Source organism: Rhincodon typus, chromosome 1 (genome assembly GCF_021869965.1).
Source record: "Rhincodon typus isolate 14 chromosome 1, sRhiTyp1.1, whole genome shotgun sequence".
Classification (NCBI taxonomy): Eukaryota; Metazoa; Chordata; class Chondrichthyes; order Orectolobiformes; family Rhincodontidae; genus Rhincodon; species Rhincodon typus.
Window position 1 is genome coordinate 98,974,480 of NC_063332.1, and position 20,594 is coordinate 98,995,073.

At 38.4% G+C, this 20,594-nt stretch overlaps 1 protein-coding gene across 1 annotated transcript in view; it reads left to right on the top strand.

Moving 5' to 3' along the window:
• Nucleotides 1–618: 618 nt before the first annotated feature.
• Nucleotides 619–20,594, top strand: part of LOC125484367 (condensin complex subunit 3-like) — a 52,241-nt gene continuing 32,265 nt past the window's right edge. The window contains exons 1-10 of the mRNA XM_048602700.1: nucleotides 619–771; nucleotides 1,835–1,964; nucleotides 4,035–4,232; nucleotides 5,189–5,417; nucleotides 6,614–6,759; nucleotides 8,923–9,007; nucleotides 12,089–12,281; nucleotides 15,292–15,441; nucleotides 16,584–16,724; nucleotides 18,591–18,714. Coding sequence (XP_048458657.1) covers nucleotides 1,851–1,964; nucleotides 4,035–4,232; nucleotides 5,189–5,417; nucleotides 6,614–6,759; nucleotides 8,923–9,007; nucleotides 12,089–12,281; nucleotides 15,292–15,441; nucleotides 16,584–16,724; nucleotides 18,591–18,714 — 1,380 coding nt within the window. The 5' untranslated portion in view covers nucleotides 619–771; nucleotides 1,835–1,850. The remainder of the gene's footprint in view (nucleotides 772–1,834; nucleotides 1,965–4,034; nucleotides 4,233–5,188; nucleotides 5,418–6,613; nucleotides 6,760–8,922; nucleotides 9,008–12,088; nucleotides 12,282–15,291; nucleotides 15,442–16,583; nucleotides 16,725–18,590; nucleotides 18,715–20,594) is intronic.

Consider the following 20,594-nt stretch of genomic DNA (forward strand, 5'->3'; position numbering starts at 1 on the left):
CATATAAAAACAAATTAAGACAGTGATGGGAACACGGATCCGTATGCAATCCATAGTAGCAGACTTGTTTTTTCTAATGTGGTCTGTACAGTGATCTAGATTTAATGGTAAGCAAATGTACTATGCACCCAAATTTTTATGATAATCCACCAAAAATTCCATTATATCCATAAACATGGCTGATATCTCTATTTAAAAAAATTTGTGTAGCTACTTGTGAAAATAAAAAGTACACTTTCTTGGTGCTCATTAATAACTTCTGATGAATAAATAGTATGAGTTGTGCTTTTTTTTCTTGTCTGAGATAAGTCCTCAATTTTGTTAAGCTTTGTTCAAAATTTCATGGAGCAAAATGCCTTTAATCTTTTCCGATTGAGGGAAGCAGTATATTCATAGTGACCTAAATATGTGAACTGGTCTAAATATGTGAACTGGCTAGGAGTTGTCTTCGTTTGGAAGTGTCTCCGAATAAATAGCAACAGACATCCCAAATTAGACCATGGATCGAGCCACAATCACATCACAGGCTGAAAGGATAAATGTCCCCACTCGGCCCGACCATTCATAGCCACACCCCCCCCAAGCCCCGCCCAGGCCCCGGGAGGCCCTCCAACCCCGCCCCCGCGGTGCCTGCGCTTTGGATCATCATCTCGCGAGAGGCAGTTTGAAATTTCTGGCGGTTGTTGTTGGCGGCTCGCGCTGAGATCGGGTAAACAAAAAGGGCTGCTTTGTGGCAGAGAGGACTCGAGAGAATCATAGACAGCTAGAGAGGTGAGACCGCGAGAGGTGGGGGAGATATCGGGGAGGGGTAAGGCTGGGGAGTAGGTGATGGTGGTCGGTGGTGGAGGAGGTAAAGGTGGGGGAGGGGGTGAGGGCGGTCGGTTGAGGGGGTGAGTGATGGTGGGGGAGGCAGCAGTGTTGGGGTGGGGAGGAATGGGGAACCGAAGGTGACTCTGAGGTGGGGTTGGGGACGATTGGGTAGCTGTAGTTCCGACAGGGTTGGGTGGTGGTATGAGTGATCATCAGTGATCATCAAGGGTTAGGCAGGATATTTTTAGTCCTAGGTCTTGTGTTTTCTGTCAGGCTTCAGTAAGGAGGATCACTCAAGAACTTAAGGGAATTTATGACTTACATCCCTGCCTTCGTGATTTGTCACAGTGAAGCTTTGAAAACTTGGAGCAAATCTATCTTCTCAGTAGCAACACTGACTAGGACATCTCCAATTATTGGGCCATTAACTGGTTGGGGCATCCATTCTAATCTGATCCCATACATTGTCACTTCACTACTAGTTGGAAGATCTACAGTCTGAATCAAAGTTTCTCCTAACTAATACTTTTTCTAAATTGCACGAGTCCTACGAATGCTTATCACTCATGGGGCTGGTGGGGACATTTGTCCTGTGGAGTGGCATGGTGGCTCAGTGGTTAGCACTGCTGCCTCACGGCTCCAGGACCTGGGTTTTGTGTGGAGTTTGCATATTCTCCCTGTGTCTGTGTAGGTTTCCTCCCACAGTCCAAAGATGTCCAGGTTAAGTAAAATAGCCATGCTAAATTGCCCATAGTGTCCGGGGGGTGTGTAGGTGAGGTAGATTAACCATGGGAAATGCAGAGTTACAACAATAGGGTAGGGTGGGGCAGGTCCAAGTGGGATCCTCTTCGGAGAGTCGGTGTGGACTTGATGGACAGAATAACCTGCTTCCAAGCTGTAGGGATTCTATGATTCATCATTTTCAAAACTGAATAAACCTTTTTAACAGTTGGAATTAGTACTGCTTTGAAAAATCCTGTTGGACAGTAATTTATGATTCAATAAATTATATTGTCTGTTTCAGATTTTTTTCCATATAAATGGGTACGCAAAAAGATCAAATGCTCCAAATTCAACAAGCCTTTGAAAAGGCCCAGAAAGGACATCAAAATCTTGCAAAGTTGGTGGCAGGTCTTAAACAAATATACAATCAGGTACAGTGAATTGCATAGTATCTAGACAAGACTGCAGTATATCAAATTTCCTTACCAGAAATTGTATTTGTTGTATTTTAAGTCTGGATTGATCACTTCAAAGTGAATTTAAACAATTTGCATTGGAATTTTAATGTAAATCAGAAACAATATCTAGGAAACTGTATTCAACATTTTCTTTTATTCTGACACCTAGCTAGAAACAGATGCTTCCAATCCCTTATCTGTATTTATTGTTAATCCATTCTCTGATTTTTGCCTCCAATTGCTAACAATTTGTGCTCAAGTAGTAGCCTTTTATTTGGAGTTTCATTCAGGGGATCTTTCACACAGTACTTAACATGATCTCTTCAAACAAAAAGTCAGACTGACCTGACAGGCTTTTCTGCATCAGTATTCAAGTTGGCTGTGATTGATAAGGTTCTTGTCACAGTTTCAACTGGGCTTAGAAGGTAGCATTATGGTCCAAATTAGAAGGTTATGCATGCCAGCCATGTTACAGAAATGAGTCCTCATTTGTAACTGTTGGGACACTCCAAGGATAAAATAAGATGCCATTTAATTTCTAGGTGGTGATTGTGAATATTCTTGAATGTTTTTGAATCTGTCATTTTATCCAGTGGCCAGTTTTGCTGGCTTCTTTCGAAAATTATTCCTGAAATTACTTAGTCTAGTTTAAGTTTTGCATTGACCCTGGACTTGTAATAGCTATCAACCTCCACGCATCCCATCTCTTCTTATTTAGAATAAGTACCATAATCTCTGACAATTAACTTTGAGGCTTTTTGCCATGATGTTTTAGTCTCCTTACTTGAAAACGGATGTACTGGCACTGGGGGGGTGCAGAGGAGGTTCACTAGGTTGATTCTGGAATTGAGAGTGTTGGCTTATGAGGAGAGATTGTGTAGACTGGGACTGTACTCATTGTACTCAATTTAGAAGAATGAGGGGGCATCTTATACAAATATATAAAGTTATGAAGGGAGTAGATAAGATAGAAGCAGGGAGGTTGTTTCCATTGGCAGGTGGAACAAGAACCGGGGGACATAGCCTCCAAATAAGGGGGAGCAGATTTTGGACTGTGTTGAGGAAGAACTTCATCACCCAAAGGGTTGTGACTCTGTGGAATTCCCTGTCCAGTGAAGCAGTTGCGGCTACCTCCTTGAATGTTTTTAAGGTGAAGATAGATAAATTTTTGAACAGTAAAGGAATTGAGGGTTTTGGTCAGTGGGCTGGTAAGTGGAGCTGAGTCCATGAGAAGATCAGCCATGATTTTATTGAATGGCGGAGCGGGCTTGATGGGCCAGATGGCCTACTCGTACGCCTATTTCTTATGTTCTTGTGTTCATATGGAATGCTGTTCTTCATTGGCAGATATATAGAATACAAAAGTGGGGATATAATGATGAAACTGCAAGTGTTTTTTTTAACTCTTAATCCACCATAATGGAAGTAGGTCTTATGTTTTTTTTTTAAAAAGAGAAAATCACTTTTTGAGCTTTTCTTGAAGCACTGTTGAGGCCACAACTGGAGTATTGTGTGCAGTTCTGGTCACCACATTACGGGAAGGATGCATTTGGAGAGAGTGCAGAAAAAAGTTTACTAGAATGTTGCCAGGGTTGGAGAGTTGTAGTTACAAGGAGAGATTGGAGAGGTTGGGATTATTTTCCTTGGAACATAGATATACAAAATTGAGGGTACGGAGAGAGAGTAGACAAGGGGAACCTGCTTCTCTTGGCAGAGCGTTCAAAAACCAGGAGTCATAGTTTCAAGCTGAGTGGATAAAGAGGCAGCGTGAGGAAAAAGTTCTTTTTACACAGAGGGTGATGGGTGTCTGGAATTTGCTGCCTGAGTTGGTGGTAGAAGCAGAGATCCTAAACTCTTCTTAAAAACACCTGGGTCTGTACCTTAAGTGCTGTAAGCTCCAGACTATGGGCCGTGTGTAGGAAGATGGGATTAGAAAGGGTATCTTGGTGTTTTTTGGCATGGACAAATGGCCCCTTTCTGTGCTCTATCATTTCTATAGTTCTAAACTCTATATTAATATGGCAAATTATACTTCAACTGCAGGATGAAGATAAAAATATGTTTCATGAAGAATTTATCAATTTATTGAAGTATCCCATGACTATTTACAAGCGAGAGCCAGCAGTAGAACGAATAATTGAGTTTGTTGCAAAATTTGTTACTTCATTTGAAGAGCCTGGAGATGAAGAAAGTGACGAAGAAAATTCTTTCATGCTGTTCCTATTTCGTTTTCTGCTCAAGGTGCAGTATTATTTCCCAAGTTTTTGTATGCCGAAACAGCATGGAATTTAACTGCTATTTCATTTTACTTGCTAAAATCTGGTTGATAATGGCTTTCCTCCCAGTATGTCATTTATCTATATGAAAAGGCGTTTGCATTGTAAAAGAAAATCTAATGCAAAATCACCATCTGTCCTTTGAGCACTTTGGATACTGAAACTTGGTTTGTTGTCCAAGAAAGTCTTTTTTTTAAACTCTGCTGTGATAAAAACTAACCTTGAATTGACCACTTTTTTATGGTGTTTTGCAAATTTATTTTGTCTTTTTTTAAAGTCGAGCATGCAAAATCAAAATTGCTGCTTTTGAGATGGTGGGGCTATTCTTGTACTCTCCTCCCCCCAAAACGGGCATACGCACATGCGCACGCACACAGTGTTATTCCCATTGAATTATTGTAACTCTGTTGAATTTTATCTTTGTTATATGTTTGCACTCAACTGCCATTAAAATATGAATGTTTGCTGTTTCCGGGCATTTTTGTAAAATAACTGCCATATTTAACAGCATAGCTGGAACTGCTGTTCAAAATAATGTGCATTTAGATACTCTGAAACAAGCAATAGTGTGTTTTTTTTAAACTCTTAATCCATCATAATGGATGTAGGTCTTGTGTTTTTTTAAAAGAAAGAATCACTTTTTGAGCTTTTCTTGAACTTGAATGATTTATCCAGTGCAAGACCAATGTCTTGATTTGAGTTAGGTGAAGTTCTCACAGATGCTGAGTAAACTTGTATGAACTGTGACAAAACTAATTCTTAAAGTATACAGTTTTAATGCAAACCGAAGCTTTTTGAATGTTTGACAAATTGACATTACGTTTCTTTCATTAAGTTTCAAGATTAGTTATGAATTCGATTTGGATGTAACTATGCTTTGGCCGGGATCATTGATTTTCATTTTTAACCTTCTGCTAACAGTCTCACAATGCCTGTAGCCACTCTGTTCGATTCCGTGCCTGCCAACTTATCAACAAACTTCTTGGCAGTATGTCAGAAAATGCACAGATTGATGACGAGCTATATGACCGTATCTATGAAGCCATGCTAGTGAGATTAAAGGACAAGTTTCCAAATGTGCGAATACAGGCTGTATTTGCCTTGTCCAGACTTCAAGACCCCACTGATGAAAATTGTCCAGTAATTGATGGTAAGTATTGGTATATATTCAGTCTATTTGTTTACTGTGAACACCGGCAGTTGAACTTTTAAAATCTGTATGCCATCATAAATATTGGATATTCAGTTTTTTAAAATTGTGAAATGAAGTTAAATAATGGTTTAAAGAGTTTTTTAAATATCCATGATGCAAGTTTTGTTTTTGCATGGCTTGGCTTTTAACCTAGATTATATGGAAATAGTGAAAACAAAGGTCCTACAGTTAGTTTAGCATTGTAAGGGGATATGATCATAACTGGGAGACCATTTCTGTATTTTTAGGTGGAAGAGGGAAGTTTGTATAACCTAGCAATCATTTAAAACTGTTATCTTTACGAATGTACATGTGCAATGCAGAAAGTTTCTTCTGCAAAATGTGCTACTTATATAAAGTAAATTGGCTTGAATTTTGCAGTCATTTGCAAAGTAAGGGCACTTGCTGCTGACCTCTAAGAAACTTGCTCACAAAGGTCTAGTAATCTCTGGTTGACATTTCCAATTTCCCAGCAGGAGTTTAAATTTTGGTGTCTTAGGATGTAGCATTGGCAATATGGGAAATTAAAAGCAGCTAACCTCTTAAATTTTTATTTAAACTTTTGTTCAACAAAGTATGTGTATGTGTGTGATGAGATGGAAACTAACAACAAAGCTGAACAAACATTTAAAAATAAATTGTTTTAACAATATTTTTTTTAACCATTATGGAAAAAAATGACACATATGGGTAACATTAGCTTCCTAGCACTACTAAGGGTATTTGGTGGTAACTATAATGTTAGCAAAGCCCATTTTCATCTAATTTACTTAGGGATAATTTCCTCAGGTTTTTGATATTGACGTTCTTGTCAACTCGGATCTCAAGTCTGAAAGCAGTCTCTGGGAATCTCTACAGTGCATCCTAAGAAAGATTGTATATTTACTGATGACAGATTCTGGATTTGTTATTATGCACATGTCCAAACTCCCAAAGTTGCTGTCATTTCAGTGGAGTGGTGAGATTTCCAAAGACTGACATTTTGATGTCATTTCCACAGTAAAATTTGGCCATCACTGGTGACTAGAAGTGGAAGTGTGTAATTTAGCTTTTTTTTTTACACCTTATTTAATGTAGTAAAGAGCTTGCTAAATTAAAAGTACCTGGTGATATTGAATAGTTAAAGTGCACTAATAGTAAACAATTTATTTTAGCATATTTGCACTTAATTGAATGCGATACCAATCCAGAGGTGAGACGAGCAGTATTGTCCTGTATAGGGCCATCAGCACAGACTCTTAGCAAGATAATTGGACGTACTATGGATGTTAAAGAGAATGTCAGAAAATTAGCCTATGAGGTGGGTGATAAAGTGTGTGCGAGAATATTTGTGCGTGAGAATATTTGTGCTGCCTGGTCCTCGTGTTGGATTCTACACCGTTCTCTTTCGCTCTACAGCCAAATTTAATAATGAAAGTTCCAACTTAACTTTATAGATTTGTAGAAAACATTTAATTGTTACATTAATTGTCCCAGGTTCCATTATAAGCTCCAACAGATAAAGTGTACCAAACCCATATTTTTAAGCCTAAATGATCCAAATGTTAGAGTTGTGAGGAAAATGAAAACATGGCACCTTCTGCTTTTTTGTTTGTTTATTTTTGTAATTTCCGTCCCGTGACTTTCTCTTTTACTACAGCCATTGCAATTTATTAGTTGATTATTAGGCCATAACCTGGCATATCCTTTCTATTTTAATATGCACAAAGTTTTGCCGTTTTTTTTTTAACATGGAGGTGAATTTGGTACAGTTTTAAAAGAAACCTTCAATATAGGCAGCTTCAACTTCCCTTCAAAGTACTTACTGCTTTAAAAGAAGGGCAAATTTTAGTATTGTCCATCAAACCAATTTTGCCACAAATACATTATCTTTACTGCAGCAACTTGCCAAAATTCCTTCAATAGCACTTTTCAAACCCATGGTCTTTTAACATCGAGAAAAACAAAGACATCAGGCATAGACGCGCCATCACCTGGAAGTTATTGTCCAAGTCTGATGCCACGTCAGTTTGAAAACATTGCTGCACTTTCTCTTCAAAACATTGTAACATTCTCTAAAAGCACTGTAGAGGTAGGTCTGCTATAACATGTGTTACAGTAATCCGAATTGGCTGTTACATGATCGATGAATAGTGGATGCTGTTTGGATAATGCGAGCTTTCTGCTGTATTGGTATAGCAATTTCCCTATAATGCGATTTTCTATGGCAGTTTCCTATAGCGTGAGGTCACGCAAGAGCGCAACTATTGCGTTATAGAAGAACTACCTGTACTTGTATCTAAAACATAGGGATTATAGAAGCTCAAAAGGGCATCTCACCAGCATCTTTCTCAATAAAAATTCTTTCATGGAACATGGACTTTGCTGGCTAGGCGGGTATTTGTTGCCCATCCCTAATTGCTTTCATGGAGGTAGTGCTAAGCTGGTTTCTTTCACTGCTGCAGTCCATGTGGTGTAGGTGCACCCGCAGTGCTATTAGGATGGGAGTTCCAGGATTTTAAAACAGAGGCAGTGAAGGAGTTGTGATATAGTTCCAAGTCACGATGATCTGAAGCTTGATATCAAGTCTATAGATAGTGGTGTCCCCATGTATCGGCCATCCTTGTCCTTCTAAGTGACAGATGTCGCAGGCTTGAAGGTACTGCTGAAAGAGGTTTGTTCTCTCGGGCGGCTGAGGGATGGGCATTAACTTCTAACCTTGCCAATGATAACCATATTCCATGAATAAGTCTATGAAAACCCCTCGTTTTCAAAGGAAACATCAGATGCGATGTTGTCTCCAATGTATCTCTCAGTAACTGAATGTTGGTTAGCTTATATGGCTCGACAGGCTAAAGTCAGAAATGCATTTTTGAGCCCTATACCAGCTATGGTAAATCATGGAAGCCTTCCTACCTTATCCCCTGTTTTATGGAGTGGTTACCCTCAAGCTATACATAACCAGCTGGAGGCAGAGAAATGTTTATGGTCTCAAATTAATCTGTTTGCTGATTTGAATGATGCAGTATTCCTATTGATTTGTAAATAATGCTGAAGAATGAAAAACCACATTTTTTTTGCATTGAAATATAATATTTTAAATGTGCATCACATCTTCCCATACCCCACTATTGACAACTGCACTTAAGGTCCCTAGGCCCCAAACTCAGGAGTTCTATCTCTAAATGCCTCTGCCCTTCCATCTCCCTCTCCTTTTAAGGCCTTCCTTGAAAATAATTTGTTTGCTTACTGTTCTTAATAAGTCCTTTTAACTCTTTGTTGATTTTTAAAATTAAAGTTTTGGAATGTTAAAGAGCAATTTAGTTTGTTGATTAAAATCAACAGGAAGTAGATTTTTATCTCTTAGCAATGAAGTTTATATTTTTAGAATTTACATCATGCAATTTCTGAGAATTCTAACATTAAGGTGATATTTAAACTTGGCAGGTGATTCAGCAAATTTATCCATAATGTGTCCATTTAGGTTTTAGCGGAAAAGATACACATAAAAGCGTTTTCCATTGCACAGAGGGTAAAACTTCTTACGCAAGGCTTGGCTGACCGTTCAGGTAAGTTATATACATGTAACATGGCTAATAACAGAGTTGATTTCAAAGATTCCAAAATTTTAAAGTGTTTAGCTGTGCAAACTTTGGATCAGAGTTCATTGTATTTTATGACTTGCTAAGCAAAAGTTGCAAGCCAAAGTTTATGGCATCCCAATAGAAGTGAAAATATTGACATTAAGGTGGCAAACTATTTTTGCCTTGGCCCCATAGTTTATATTTTCTTTCTTTGTAGGATCTGTCATATCCCAAATCAGGAAAATGGTGCAGCTGAAGTTGTTGTACCTTCATACATTCCAGCAAATATTTTGTAGTGAGAAGGAAGGCTGGTTTACTTGCATTGCATTATTGATTGTTTTCCTCAATCAGCATGTAGTTATTGATAAGATGCAATCTATAATCCTTACCTTTAGAATTGGCCATTTTGTGAAATACGGCTGTGTCATTGCACTACACACTTTTCTCCATTTTTCTTGCTGCAATGTCGCACATCACCTCCAGCAAATTTCCCACAGGTGTGGCAGCAATTCATAGAACAGGTAGAAAACTGTTCAACTTATGCCAACTTCAATACAAAACCAAAACCATTCCAACCTCCGTCACAGAGGATCAGATTACAGCTAACCCTTGTGTATCCATTCATTCAAAATGACCTCCAACTCATTGCTGGCTCCTTCTCTGAAGTATTCAAGGAAATGGACCTTTCCTTGAACACCAGAAAATTGACATCATCTTCCAAGCAGTAGATGGAAACAAAACTCTTGTATATTTCAATAAACAGCTTACATTTATCAAGTGCCTTTCACAAAGGTGTTCCACTACTTGGTGTGCTTTGCTGGAATGGGGAGTTGTAAAGTCCGGATGTGCTGGAGTTTGGGGTTAGTGGGTGGATAGAAATACATTAAGAAATATGTTTCTCTGAGGAGGATTCAGAGCTGGGGGTATTTAGGGAAGAAATTCAAGACGAGGGTGTGGATACTAGTTATGAGTTGGAGGGGACAAGTAGCCAGAATTTGAAAAGAGAAATTTGATCAGTTTAGAGGCTGGAGGGAATTACAATGAAAAGATAGCATGAGGCACTAGAAGTATTTCAATACAATAATGAACATTTTAAAGTGGAGTTTATAGGGGACCAGGATTAGTATAGATCAGGAAATGTTGACCAATTTAAATTTGAAGTTTTCTTACCATTGTGTATAAAATTGTTTTGTTTTATGGAATCAAGTCTTTTGGCTGGTGCTATTGTTTGGGCATTTCCACCGTTCTTTGCGACCAACCTCCTATCTTCTAACCTTGCAAAACGTGAATTTGAAACGGCAGTCTCCAACGTAACTCACTAGGTGCGTTCGTCCACCTCTGTACTTGCTGACCTATGTCAGGTCCTGATCCAGCAAAACTTTATGTTAAAATGGCTAGTCTCTGTGTTGTTGAGGTTGGAATGTACATTGAAGCATCCTGGTGCAACCAGAAGTCTTGATGAACAGACAAAAGTGAAAATTGCTTTAGAGTTTAAACCTCCAAATGGCTGATTCACTGGCTTGGAGCCACTCTGTGAATGTCTGCAGCTCTGAACCTTAGCGGAGAGCTAGACCAGATATGAGGGACTTGTCTGGATGCTTACCCAGAAAACATCTAATGTAGTCTAAAATTGTTTGATTCCACTACTAAATTGCTGACTGCTTATACACTCTCTATCTCGCCTACCCAATCAGAGTCGTGCCCGTGTAAAAGGTTAATAGAATGTGGCAAGGGGTATCGTGTTCCCCCTTTCCTTGTGCCAACTTTGGTAGATTTTCTGCATTTATCCTAAACTGCCTGTGCTGTCCGTTTCTGCTTTAGCTGGGGTCAGAATATGTGTCTGAAAACGGGTATTGTTGGGGTGTAATGCCACTAACCAGAAGATTCGGACCTTCCAGTTTGAAATTATTATAAGTGCTTTCCAATTCCTTTATTGTCTTGTTCATTCCTTTCTCTGTGTTGCCTCCAGCCCTACAATCCTCTGAAATCTCCGTGATTTTGCTGTTTTTTGCATCACCGATTCTTAATTGCTTCAACATTTCCAATCTCTGCACTCCTCATTAAGCCTATCTGGTGCCTCCTTAAGGTTTTTCTTAATATTTTCCTTTCTGGTGCTAATATCCTCTTGCATAGCTTGATGTCACATTCAACAGTCTTGAAGTGCGTAGGGACATTTTATAATTACAGAGGCTCAATGTAAAAGCAGGTTTGTTATTTTGTACCTTTGGAAATAAGCATTTTCTGGATATTTAGCCACTATTCATAAAGTTGATTTTTGGCAGCAGGTTGGCTTACCATGCATTTCCTGTGCAGAGTGACGTATAAGAGCTTCATGGTGGCTCAGTGGTTACTGCTGCTGCCTCACAGCGCCAGGAACCTGGGTTCGATTCCACCCTTGGGTGACTGTCTGGGTGGAGTTTGCATGTTTTCCCCTTGTCTGTGTGGGTTTCCTTCAGGTGCCCCGGTTTCCTCCCACAGTCCAAAGATGTGCAAGTTAGGTGGATTGGCTGAGGTAAATTGCCCCTTGGATGGTTAGTCATGGGAAATGCAGGGTTAAAGGGATAGGTCTGGGTGGGATACTCCTTTTGGAGGGTAGGTGTCAACTTGATGGACCGAATGGCCTGTTTCCACACTGTAGGGATTCTGATTCTATTGGGCGGCTCAGTGGTTAGCACTGCTGCCTCACAGTCCCAGGGACCCAGGTTCAATTCCAGCCTCGGTCAACTGTGTGGAGATTGTACATTCTCCCAGTGTCTGATGGGTTCCTTCCCGGTGCTCTGCTTTCCTCCCACCATCAAAGATGTTAAATTGCCCATATTGTCCATGGATGTGCAGACTAGAGGGTTTAACCATGGGAAATGCAGGTTTGCAGAGATAGGGTAGGGGCGTCTGGGTAGGATGTTGGCTGAGAGAGTCGGTGTGGACTCGATGGGTTGAATGGCCTGCTTCCACACTGTAGGGATTCTGTGATCTTCAATGTATATTTATCTTCACAAGTAATTGATTATTCAAATGATTGCGTATTGTTTAAAATATTATTTATTCTTTGTATTTTTAATTTTATAGATGCTGTGAAAGAAGTGGTACAGAAAAAGTTGTTGCCAGCTTGGCTTCGCACCATGGAGGGCAACGTTTTAGATTTGCTCCATCGTCTGGATGTGGAAAATTGTGTTACAGTGGCTGAATCTGCTCTTAACTCCTTGTTTGCCCAAACCCCTCTCGAGGACTTGGTTGAAAAGTTTCAAAATCTAAATCATGGGTGGGGCAGCCTTTTTGGTTTCATAGCTCTGGGGGAAAAATAAGTTATTTTGTACATGTTTGTTTAACGTTGGAGGGCTGTTATTTGTTGAGGAACAAAGGGATTTGGAAGTACAAATTCACAGACTACAAAATGCTGCAACCCATGTCAATAACAAAAGCAAACCAACCACTAGGGTTTATTTCATAGAGGATAAAATTTAGAAATAGAGAAGTTTTGTTAAGCTTGTATTGAAGCTTGACTGGAGCCTGCTTGAAGTCCTGTGTAAAGTTGTGGTTGCCATGTTTCTTTTTAAAAGAAAGGATATGGAAGCCCTTGAGAGGATTCAAATCTAACAGAGCTCTTTGAAACATTTGGTGCAGGGAGGAACAAAATTAATGACTATTAATATGAGAAAGGCACAAAAGGAAAACAGAAAATTTAGTAGAAACTACTTTGTCCAGAAAATGGTGAAAATGTGGATTTTATTATGACAAGATTCAGTTGATGTTTATCCCATAAATGAATTGAGGGGAAATAAGATAGGGAAGGGAACAGGGCATTCATTGATAAGAAAAAATGATAGGAGGCTCGAGTGTAAAAAGATGAGTTAAGCTGAGTGACCTGTATTTGTGCTGTATATTCTATGTAAAAACATGTGTAATTTGTTAAGGACTACTGTACTTGTTTCAAGGCTTCCTGATAATCCATAGCCTTTCCTGTCTGTATTTTATCGCTACTTTGTTACCAGGTTAAGCAATTCATTCACACACATTATGATTTTACTTGAACAGGGCATTTGTTTCTTAAACAAAATCTAAGTTCTGTCTTGCATTATGATTTAATCTGTAAGTGTGAAATGAAAATGAAAATTGTTATTGTTGCAGAGGACCATAGGCTGTGTTCTCATTAGAGAGAGGCATTTGGTGATGAGTTTAACCCGAGGGTCACCATGTCTCAGGTGAAATTGGGAAGGTGGAGCTTTTGTGGTGATGTCAGCCAGTAAGGGAATTGAATGTGCACTGTTGCTATCACTCTGCATCGCAAATTAGCTGTCCAGTCAACTGAGCTAACGGACCCCCAACATTTGTACAACTAGATGTAATTAATATGTGAAGCCAATAGCAGTGTAAAAATGTTTTCAAACCCGTTTGCCATTCTTATCAAAGATCTTTATTAATGATTTTAGATTGATGTTAGTAAATGTAAGCATATGTTATTTGGTACCTTTTTTTTTCATATTAATACCCAAGTAGTGAGGGGTCCTGTGATGCCGGTGGAACTGGCCTTTGAAAGAGAGATTAATTGGAGGTCCTCTTGGCCCAGTCGTTTAAATATTAAATATCTCAATAGTACTTTATTGATAGGCTACTCCTTAACAACCTCACCAAAAATATTTTGTGTGATCGTTTTTCTCTCCGCTCTGAAACCTTGGTGTATCTGGTAAGCCAAGCAGGCCATTAGCTCCTTGTGCTGTTCTGCAATGCGGTTAGATCATAGATGATATGTGGCTGAGTCTAATTTGGCCTGCCTTTGATCCATATCTCTCAATAGCCTTGCATGTTGAATTTTGTGTTGAAATTTCAAATTGACCTCTATCCTCATCTTTTTGGGGAGATCATTCCACCTTTCCATTCCTCCTGAAGCGAAAAAGTATTTCCTGATTTCTCCCTGAATTGTCTAATTTTGCTCATTTTAAATTTATGCTTTGATTTCCCAAAAAGAGGAGCTCAACTTTCTGCCACTACTCTATCAAGTTAAATTTTCCTAGATCATCCTTCAACCACAAACTTGGAAATACAAGTTATGTTTATGCAACTAGACCTCTTGATTTAACTTATTAAACCCCCATATAATTGTGCAAATCCGTGCTGTATCCCTGCCACGGCTAGAACTGAATTAAATATCATGATGAATGATATGCAAACTGACTTGTGTTTGCCCATGTTAACGGTTGAGACACTTTGTTACTGATTATTGTAAATTCATAAACCATGCCAAGTGATTAACTATATTCACCGACAGGAGGAGCTGTAACATGTGGACATGTAGTTAGAACATTATATTATCCTATTCCTGGCTAACACCCAGGAAAAGCAATTGCACAGTGCATTTGTCTGACTGCTGGTGTTTTGGGTTCTTTATGTCAACTGCCATGCCTATACCTATTCATCCTGAATTTTCAGTATACATCCTCCATATAATTTAGCCAGCATGACAAAGTAAGATTATCTGATGGAGGGTTGATAGCAATTTCATTTCTTGAGTGAGAAAGCTAGGGGTTCAACTTCTAGTCCTAGTTTCCTGCACGTGATTAAAACTGACACTTCAGTGCAGGGTTGATGGGGGGCATTGTCGATGTCTTTTGGATAGGCAATTTAAACTGAATCCCTATCTAATGCTCAAGTGAATGCAAAAATTGCATTGCACAATCCAAATTTCTCAGTATCTTGGCCAACATTCTGCCCTCAACCAACATTGCAAGCAAATTTATAAATTCACTGCTCAGTAATTTGCCAAGACATCTACATAGCACGTTCCAAACCTGCAATTGCTGCCATCTAGAAGAACAAGGGCAACAGACAATGGAAGCACTGCCACCTGCAAGTTTCCCTCCAACCTGCTCATCATTATGACTTGGAACTGTATTTCACAGTTGTTTCGTCAAAATCCTAGAACTCACTGATAGCACTGTGGGTCTTTTTACACTAAATGGACTGAGGGTGATTTAAGAAGTGGCTTGCCACTGTCTTGAGCAATTGGATGGGCAATAAATGCCACTTGCCATCGAAACCCATGTCGCTAGAACAAATGGAAAAAGAAATTACAATCCATGCTTTAGTTACTGAATTTTCTTAACAGCAATGATGTTCCTAAAAGAATTAGTTGTAAGTTGCATGAACATGTGATGTACTAACACTCTAATGGATGTTTTTTTAAATTCTGATTTCTTCAGTATAAGGCAATGATTTGTAACCTATATGATGCCATGTTTCAAGCTGCCTTATGAAAGTGTTGCCCTATCTTTCAGAAAGGTAATATCAGCAGAAAGTCTTACTTGTGAGAATGCTCTGTATTGGAGATGCCTCTGCAATTACATGAAATCAATGGAAGATGAAAGGGAAGAAGCCTTGGAAAAGCTTTTACCTGAAACAGCGGTTTATGCTGCATATCTCTTGAGGTACACCTCTTGAAAATTCTTATCCTTTTAAAATGTGGTGTTGTCAGTCTTTCAATACTTTTTCATAAGCCAAAATAGGTTATAATGTTTCTCATGTAATTTTCAGCTTTTTCCCGTGTCTGATCTGCTTTGTACTGCCATTTTCCTAACTGCATAGCTCTTGTATAATTACAGTTGTTAACATCAAAGAATTTTGCTTGGTTCATTTTGATAGAAAATAATGTACATTGAATATAAGTGAGATTTGGGTGTCCTTGACAGTGAATTTTTGCAATAATACTTGGCGGCAGCAATTAAAGTAAATCTGATGCTGATGTATTAAAAGTTTGAATTCAGCTTGAAATAAAAAAGTAATTCTGCTGGTTTATAATTAGGATTTTGTTTGGTGGAACTTGACCACTGTACAGTTGCCACATTGCGAAAGGATATTGTAGCTATTGAAAGGATAACAGACGAAAAGCAATAATTGAGAAGATGGAGGAATTGGATTATGAGAAATGTATAAATTAGGGTCATGTTTATTGCAATAGAGGTTAAAAAGTGATATGATTGCTGCCTATGATTCTAAAAGGGCAAGATAAGGTAGACTGATAGTTATTTCAACTTGTCCAGTGCAACAGAAACTGAGGACACAACCTGTACTTGAAAGGGGATAAACTAAAAACTAATTAGTGGAAGTGTTATTTCAATGAGTGAGTGGTTAATCTATGAGCAGGCCACTGCAGCAGACAGTGGGACAAGATAGAATTGATTTGTTCAGATGCAGTTATACTTTTATTGAGAAGAATAATATTTTGGCATACAGTGTGAACAAATAATTTGAAAAATCAAAGGTGTAGCAATCTTAGAGGAATAGGTGACTTGAATTAAGTATTTCCCTAAGCAATACAGCACTGGGAAATTTTACTTCCCTCATGTTTGTCTCTATTCTGGAGTATTTGACTGAGATTGACTGACTGTTTTGATTAGGAAGTGACACTATTGTTATGTCATATGACTTCCAGGACTGATACAGTGATTTAGATAAACCTTCATCTTCTAACAATTCATATCTGCAGACAATTTTATCGTTTCATCAATTGGGGGGAAGGTCAAGCTAAACTTTGCAGTTACCTTTAAAATGTTCTTCCTTCTGCAATTAGCTACCTGAAAAACCTTCCAATACTGAATGAGTCTCAGAGAGCTGACTTTGCGCAAATTGAAGATGTAATGAAGAAAGAATTCATATGCCAGCAACTGATCATCCTTGTTGGCTGTCTGGATACATCAGAAGAAGGTGGCAGGTAATTTCTGTTGTCATTTCTTCAAGTTTAACTGCACATATCACGTAATACTTACGTTGGAAATCTTGCTACATTGTAGATGCATTAGTCTCAGAAATAACTTCATATAACTCCTGTAACTATTAACGATGCAATCAAAGTTGGATGCGAGTCTGTGAACCGTTTTATTTATTGTAACAGTTTGTGTTTTATTTATTCTACTTCAACATCGGAAATAGAATAGAGCAAGAACTTAAAAGAATATGTATTTAATTGGTCCTAACAGCACACGTTGTAAAATTATCTGATGGTAACATCAAATGCTAATAATTGAACTTCATGTTAGGTGATTTTCTATATGGAATTTGGGTATAAAGCTGCTAGCTATGGATTAACTATTAACTAAATGACAGCATGGAAGAAGGCTATTTGCCCATCATGCCTATGCCAGTCTTTTGTAAAGCTATTCAATTAATTCCACTAGAATCATAGAATCCACAGAATCCCTACAGTGTGGAAACAGGCCATTTGGTCCAACAAGTCCACAATGACTGCCCGAAGAGCATCCCATCCAGACTCACCCCCCTACCCTATCCCTGTAACCCTGCATTTCCCATGGCCGATCCACCTAACCCGCACATCTTTGGACTATGGGAGGAAACTGGAGCACCCGGAGGAAACCCACGCAGACACACAGACACACACACACAGGGAGACTGTGCAAACAGTCGCCCGAGGCTGGAATCGAACCTGGGTCCCTGGTGCTGTGAGACAGCATTGCTAACCACTGAGCCACTGTACTCTTTCTCCACAGAAATGTGATTACTTTTCTTTAAATGTTTATCCTACCCCTGTTGAAAGTTATTGATGAGTCTGCCTTGTCTATCCTTTTCGAGCAGTGCTTCCCAGATCCCAAGTGTCAATGTATTTCTATATCCTCTAATTTCTGACCCATTTGTCACAGGAAACCATCCCCTCTTTATTCTCTCAAAACCTTGTTTCATAGTTTTGAATATCTCTATCAAATCTTCCTTTGTCCTTCTGTGCTTGAAGAATACTAGTTTTTTTTTTTCTAGCCTCCCCACTTAACAGAATTCATCTAAAATGTGCTGCCTACAATTGACCACATTGTTTCAGTTGGGAACTAAATAGCGCTTAGGTTTGGCATAACTGTCTTGTATTTTTATTCTATTCCTCTATTCATAAGATTCCCTTTTGCATTTCCAACAGTCTTCTCAACTTTATCTGCCTCCATCAAAGATTAGTATATATACATCCCCATATGTCTCTACCTGCACTTTCTTTAAAATTGAACCGTTTAGCTCATATTGCCTATCCTTTGAATTAAAATGTATCACTCCACATTTCTCAATTAAATTTGACCTGTTATATGCATATCTATTTCACCAATCAGTCTATACATATTCTTCAGAAGTCTTACTATTCTCTTCATTGTTCACAACATTTCAGAGCTTGTTATCATTGGCAGCCTTTGAAATTATACCCTGTACACCAGTGTCCATCTCATTAATATATGCTTATTAAAAACAACAATGGTTCAATCACTTACCCTGGTTGGCCGCATGATAACTCTTCTCTACTGCGATTAAATCCCCATTCATCAAAGATGTTGGCTGTTGGTCAGTCTCTCATCCATGTAGCTACTGCTCCTTTAATCCCACAGTCTTCAATTTTGCTAACATGTCAGTTATGTGATACTTCATCAAACATAAACAATCTGAAGTTATGACCTGTGGAGTTGCTTTGGGAGTGTTTCTTTTATTGCTCAAGTCTCATTGATGGAAAAAATGGAGAAGACTACCCACATTGGGGAGGTGGTCTTCATTTCAAACTTTTCTATTCTAATTCTATGGTCTAATTTATTAGAAAATGCCTGCTCTCAGTGTTGCAAGAAATTTTGATCTTGCCCAACACACCAAGTTCACTTATTGCATTGCTGATGGAACAATTGCTGTCCATCCAGAAGGAGGATGACCGAAGAATTCGACTGGTAGGAGTATGCTTCTGCTATGTTTTTAATTATGTCAAAAGTAATGCCTCATTTAATACAGCAAGCTTTACAATACATTTGCCTCAGCTTGTTTAAAACAAAATTCTCCTACACTTTTAGATCTATATGATTGATTTTATTTTGCCTTGGATATTTTGTGCGTTGTGAGACCATCTAGCATAATCATGTAATTTCAAACATTTTTGAAGACTAAAATCAGATGTCTCAGATGGCATTATTTTTGTCAAGAAGAAAATATTGGTAGCACCTGAAGGTGCAAATTTAACGCCTTTACCCGAGAACGATATTGATAGTAATTTGACATAGGTTCCAAGGAAGAAGTTAGAAACTGCATTATAGAAAGGTACTTAGAAAAGTTCAAAATAATCAGGCAGTCAAAATGTTTGTGGAAGAAAAGTCATGTTTAATCAGTTTATTGGAATTCTTTAAAGAAAGAACATGTTCTTTGGATGAAGGGGGTCCAAAAGATGAACCGTACTAAGATTTTCAGAACACGTTTGACAAGTTGTCATATAAATGGTTATTTGGCAAATAAAAGGTCATGGTGTAGGAGGTAACATATTGGCATGGATAGAAGAACAGTCAACAGGAAACAAAGTAAGCTTAAATGGATTACTTTCTGGTAGGCAATTAATGATGTGTCGTGGGGATCAGAGCTGCAGTTTCAGCATTTTACAATTTATTTAGATGACTTGGAGTAAAGAATCAAAGACACGGTTGCTAAATCTGTTGATGCAAAAGTAGGGAAGAAATTTGTTAAGAGGACATAAGGAGGCTACAAAAGCATATAAGTAGGTTAACTGAGTAGGAAGGATCTGGCAAATGGGGTGTATTGTGGGAAAATGTGAAGTTGTCCATTTTGGCAGACAGAATGGAAAAATTAAAAGCATATTTTGTAAATAGTGAGAAATTTGCAGTGTGTTGAAATAAGATATCTGGGTGTTCTAGTGCATGAAATACAAAACATTAGTGTGCAGATGTAAAAAGTTAATTAAGAAAGCTAATAGAATATTATTGCTTATTGCAAGAGAATTTAAAGATAAAGGTAGGGAGATCATGTTTCCCTTCTGCATCGGTGAGGCATCATCTGGAGTACTGTGTGTGTTTTTGATTTCATTATTTAAGGAAGGATATAAATATGGTGGAAGCTGTTCAGAGGTTTATCAGACTAATATCTGGAATGGGTTGTTGTCTTATGAGGAAAGGTTGGACAGACCAGGGTTGGATCTGCTGGAGTTTGGAAGAATAAGAGACAATTGATTAAAGCATACAAGATCCTGAGCTGTCTTTCCAGAGAATGTGAAAAGGATGTTTCCTTTTGTTGGAAATTCTAAATGCAGGGGTCACTGTTTTAAGGATAAGGAAATATTTTTCTGAGGATTGTGAGACTTTGAAACTCTGCTTTCTGAGGAAGAGAGTCTGAATATATTAAGGCAGAAATGGATTGATAAACAAAGGAGTGAAAGTTTATTGAATGTTGACAAGAATGTAAAGTTGCGGTTTTAATCAGATCAGATGTGATCTTATTAAATGATGGATCAAGTTCAAAAAACCCAGTGGCCTATACCTGCTCCTAATTTGTATGTTTGGATTGGCAAATAAGTCTCTCTGCCATCTACCCATCATGACATTATTTACTTGAAGATAATTAAACTTAATTCATGAGTACTGCAAGAAATATGGTCACTACAGTCAGTCTTGATTTATTCTAATCTACTGTTTGATAGGGGCATCACAGGATTGTGGAATTTGCTGGCTACTGTGGGGTTGTGGCATTGACCAACAAATTTCAGATCCCAGTCAGTGCCTGCACATGTTATGTTAATGTTGCCATTTCATACATCCGTCATCCTGGAGAG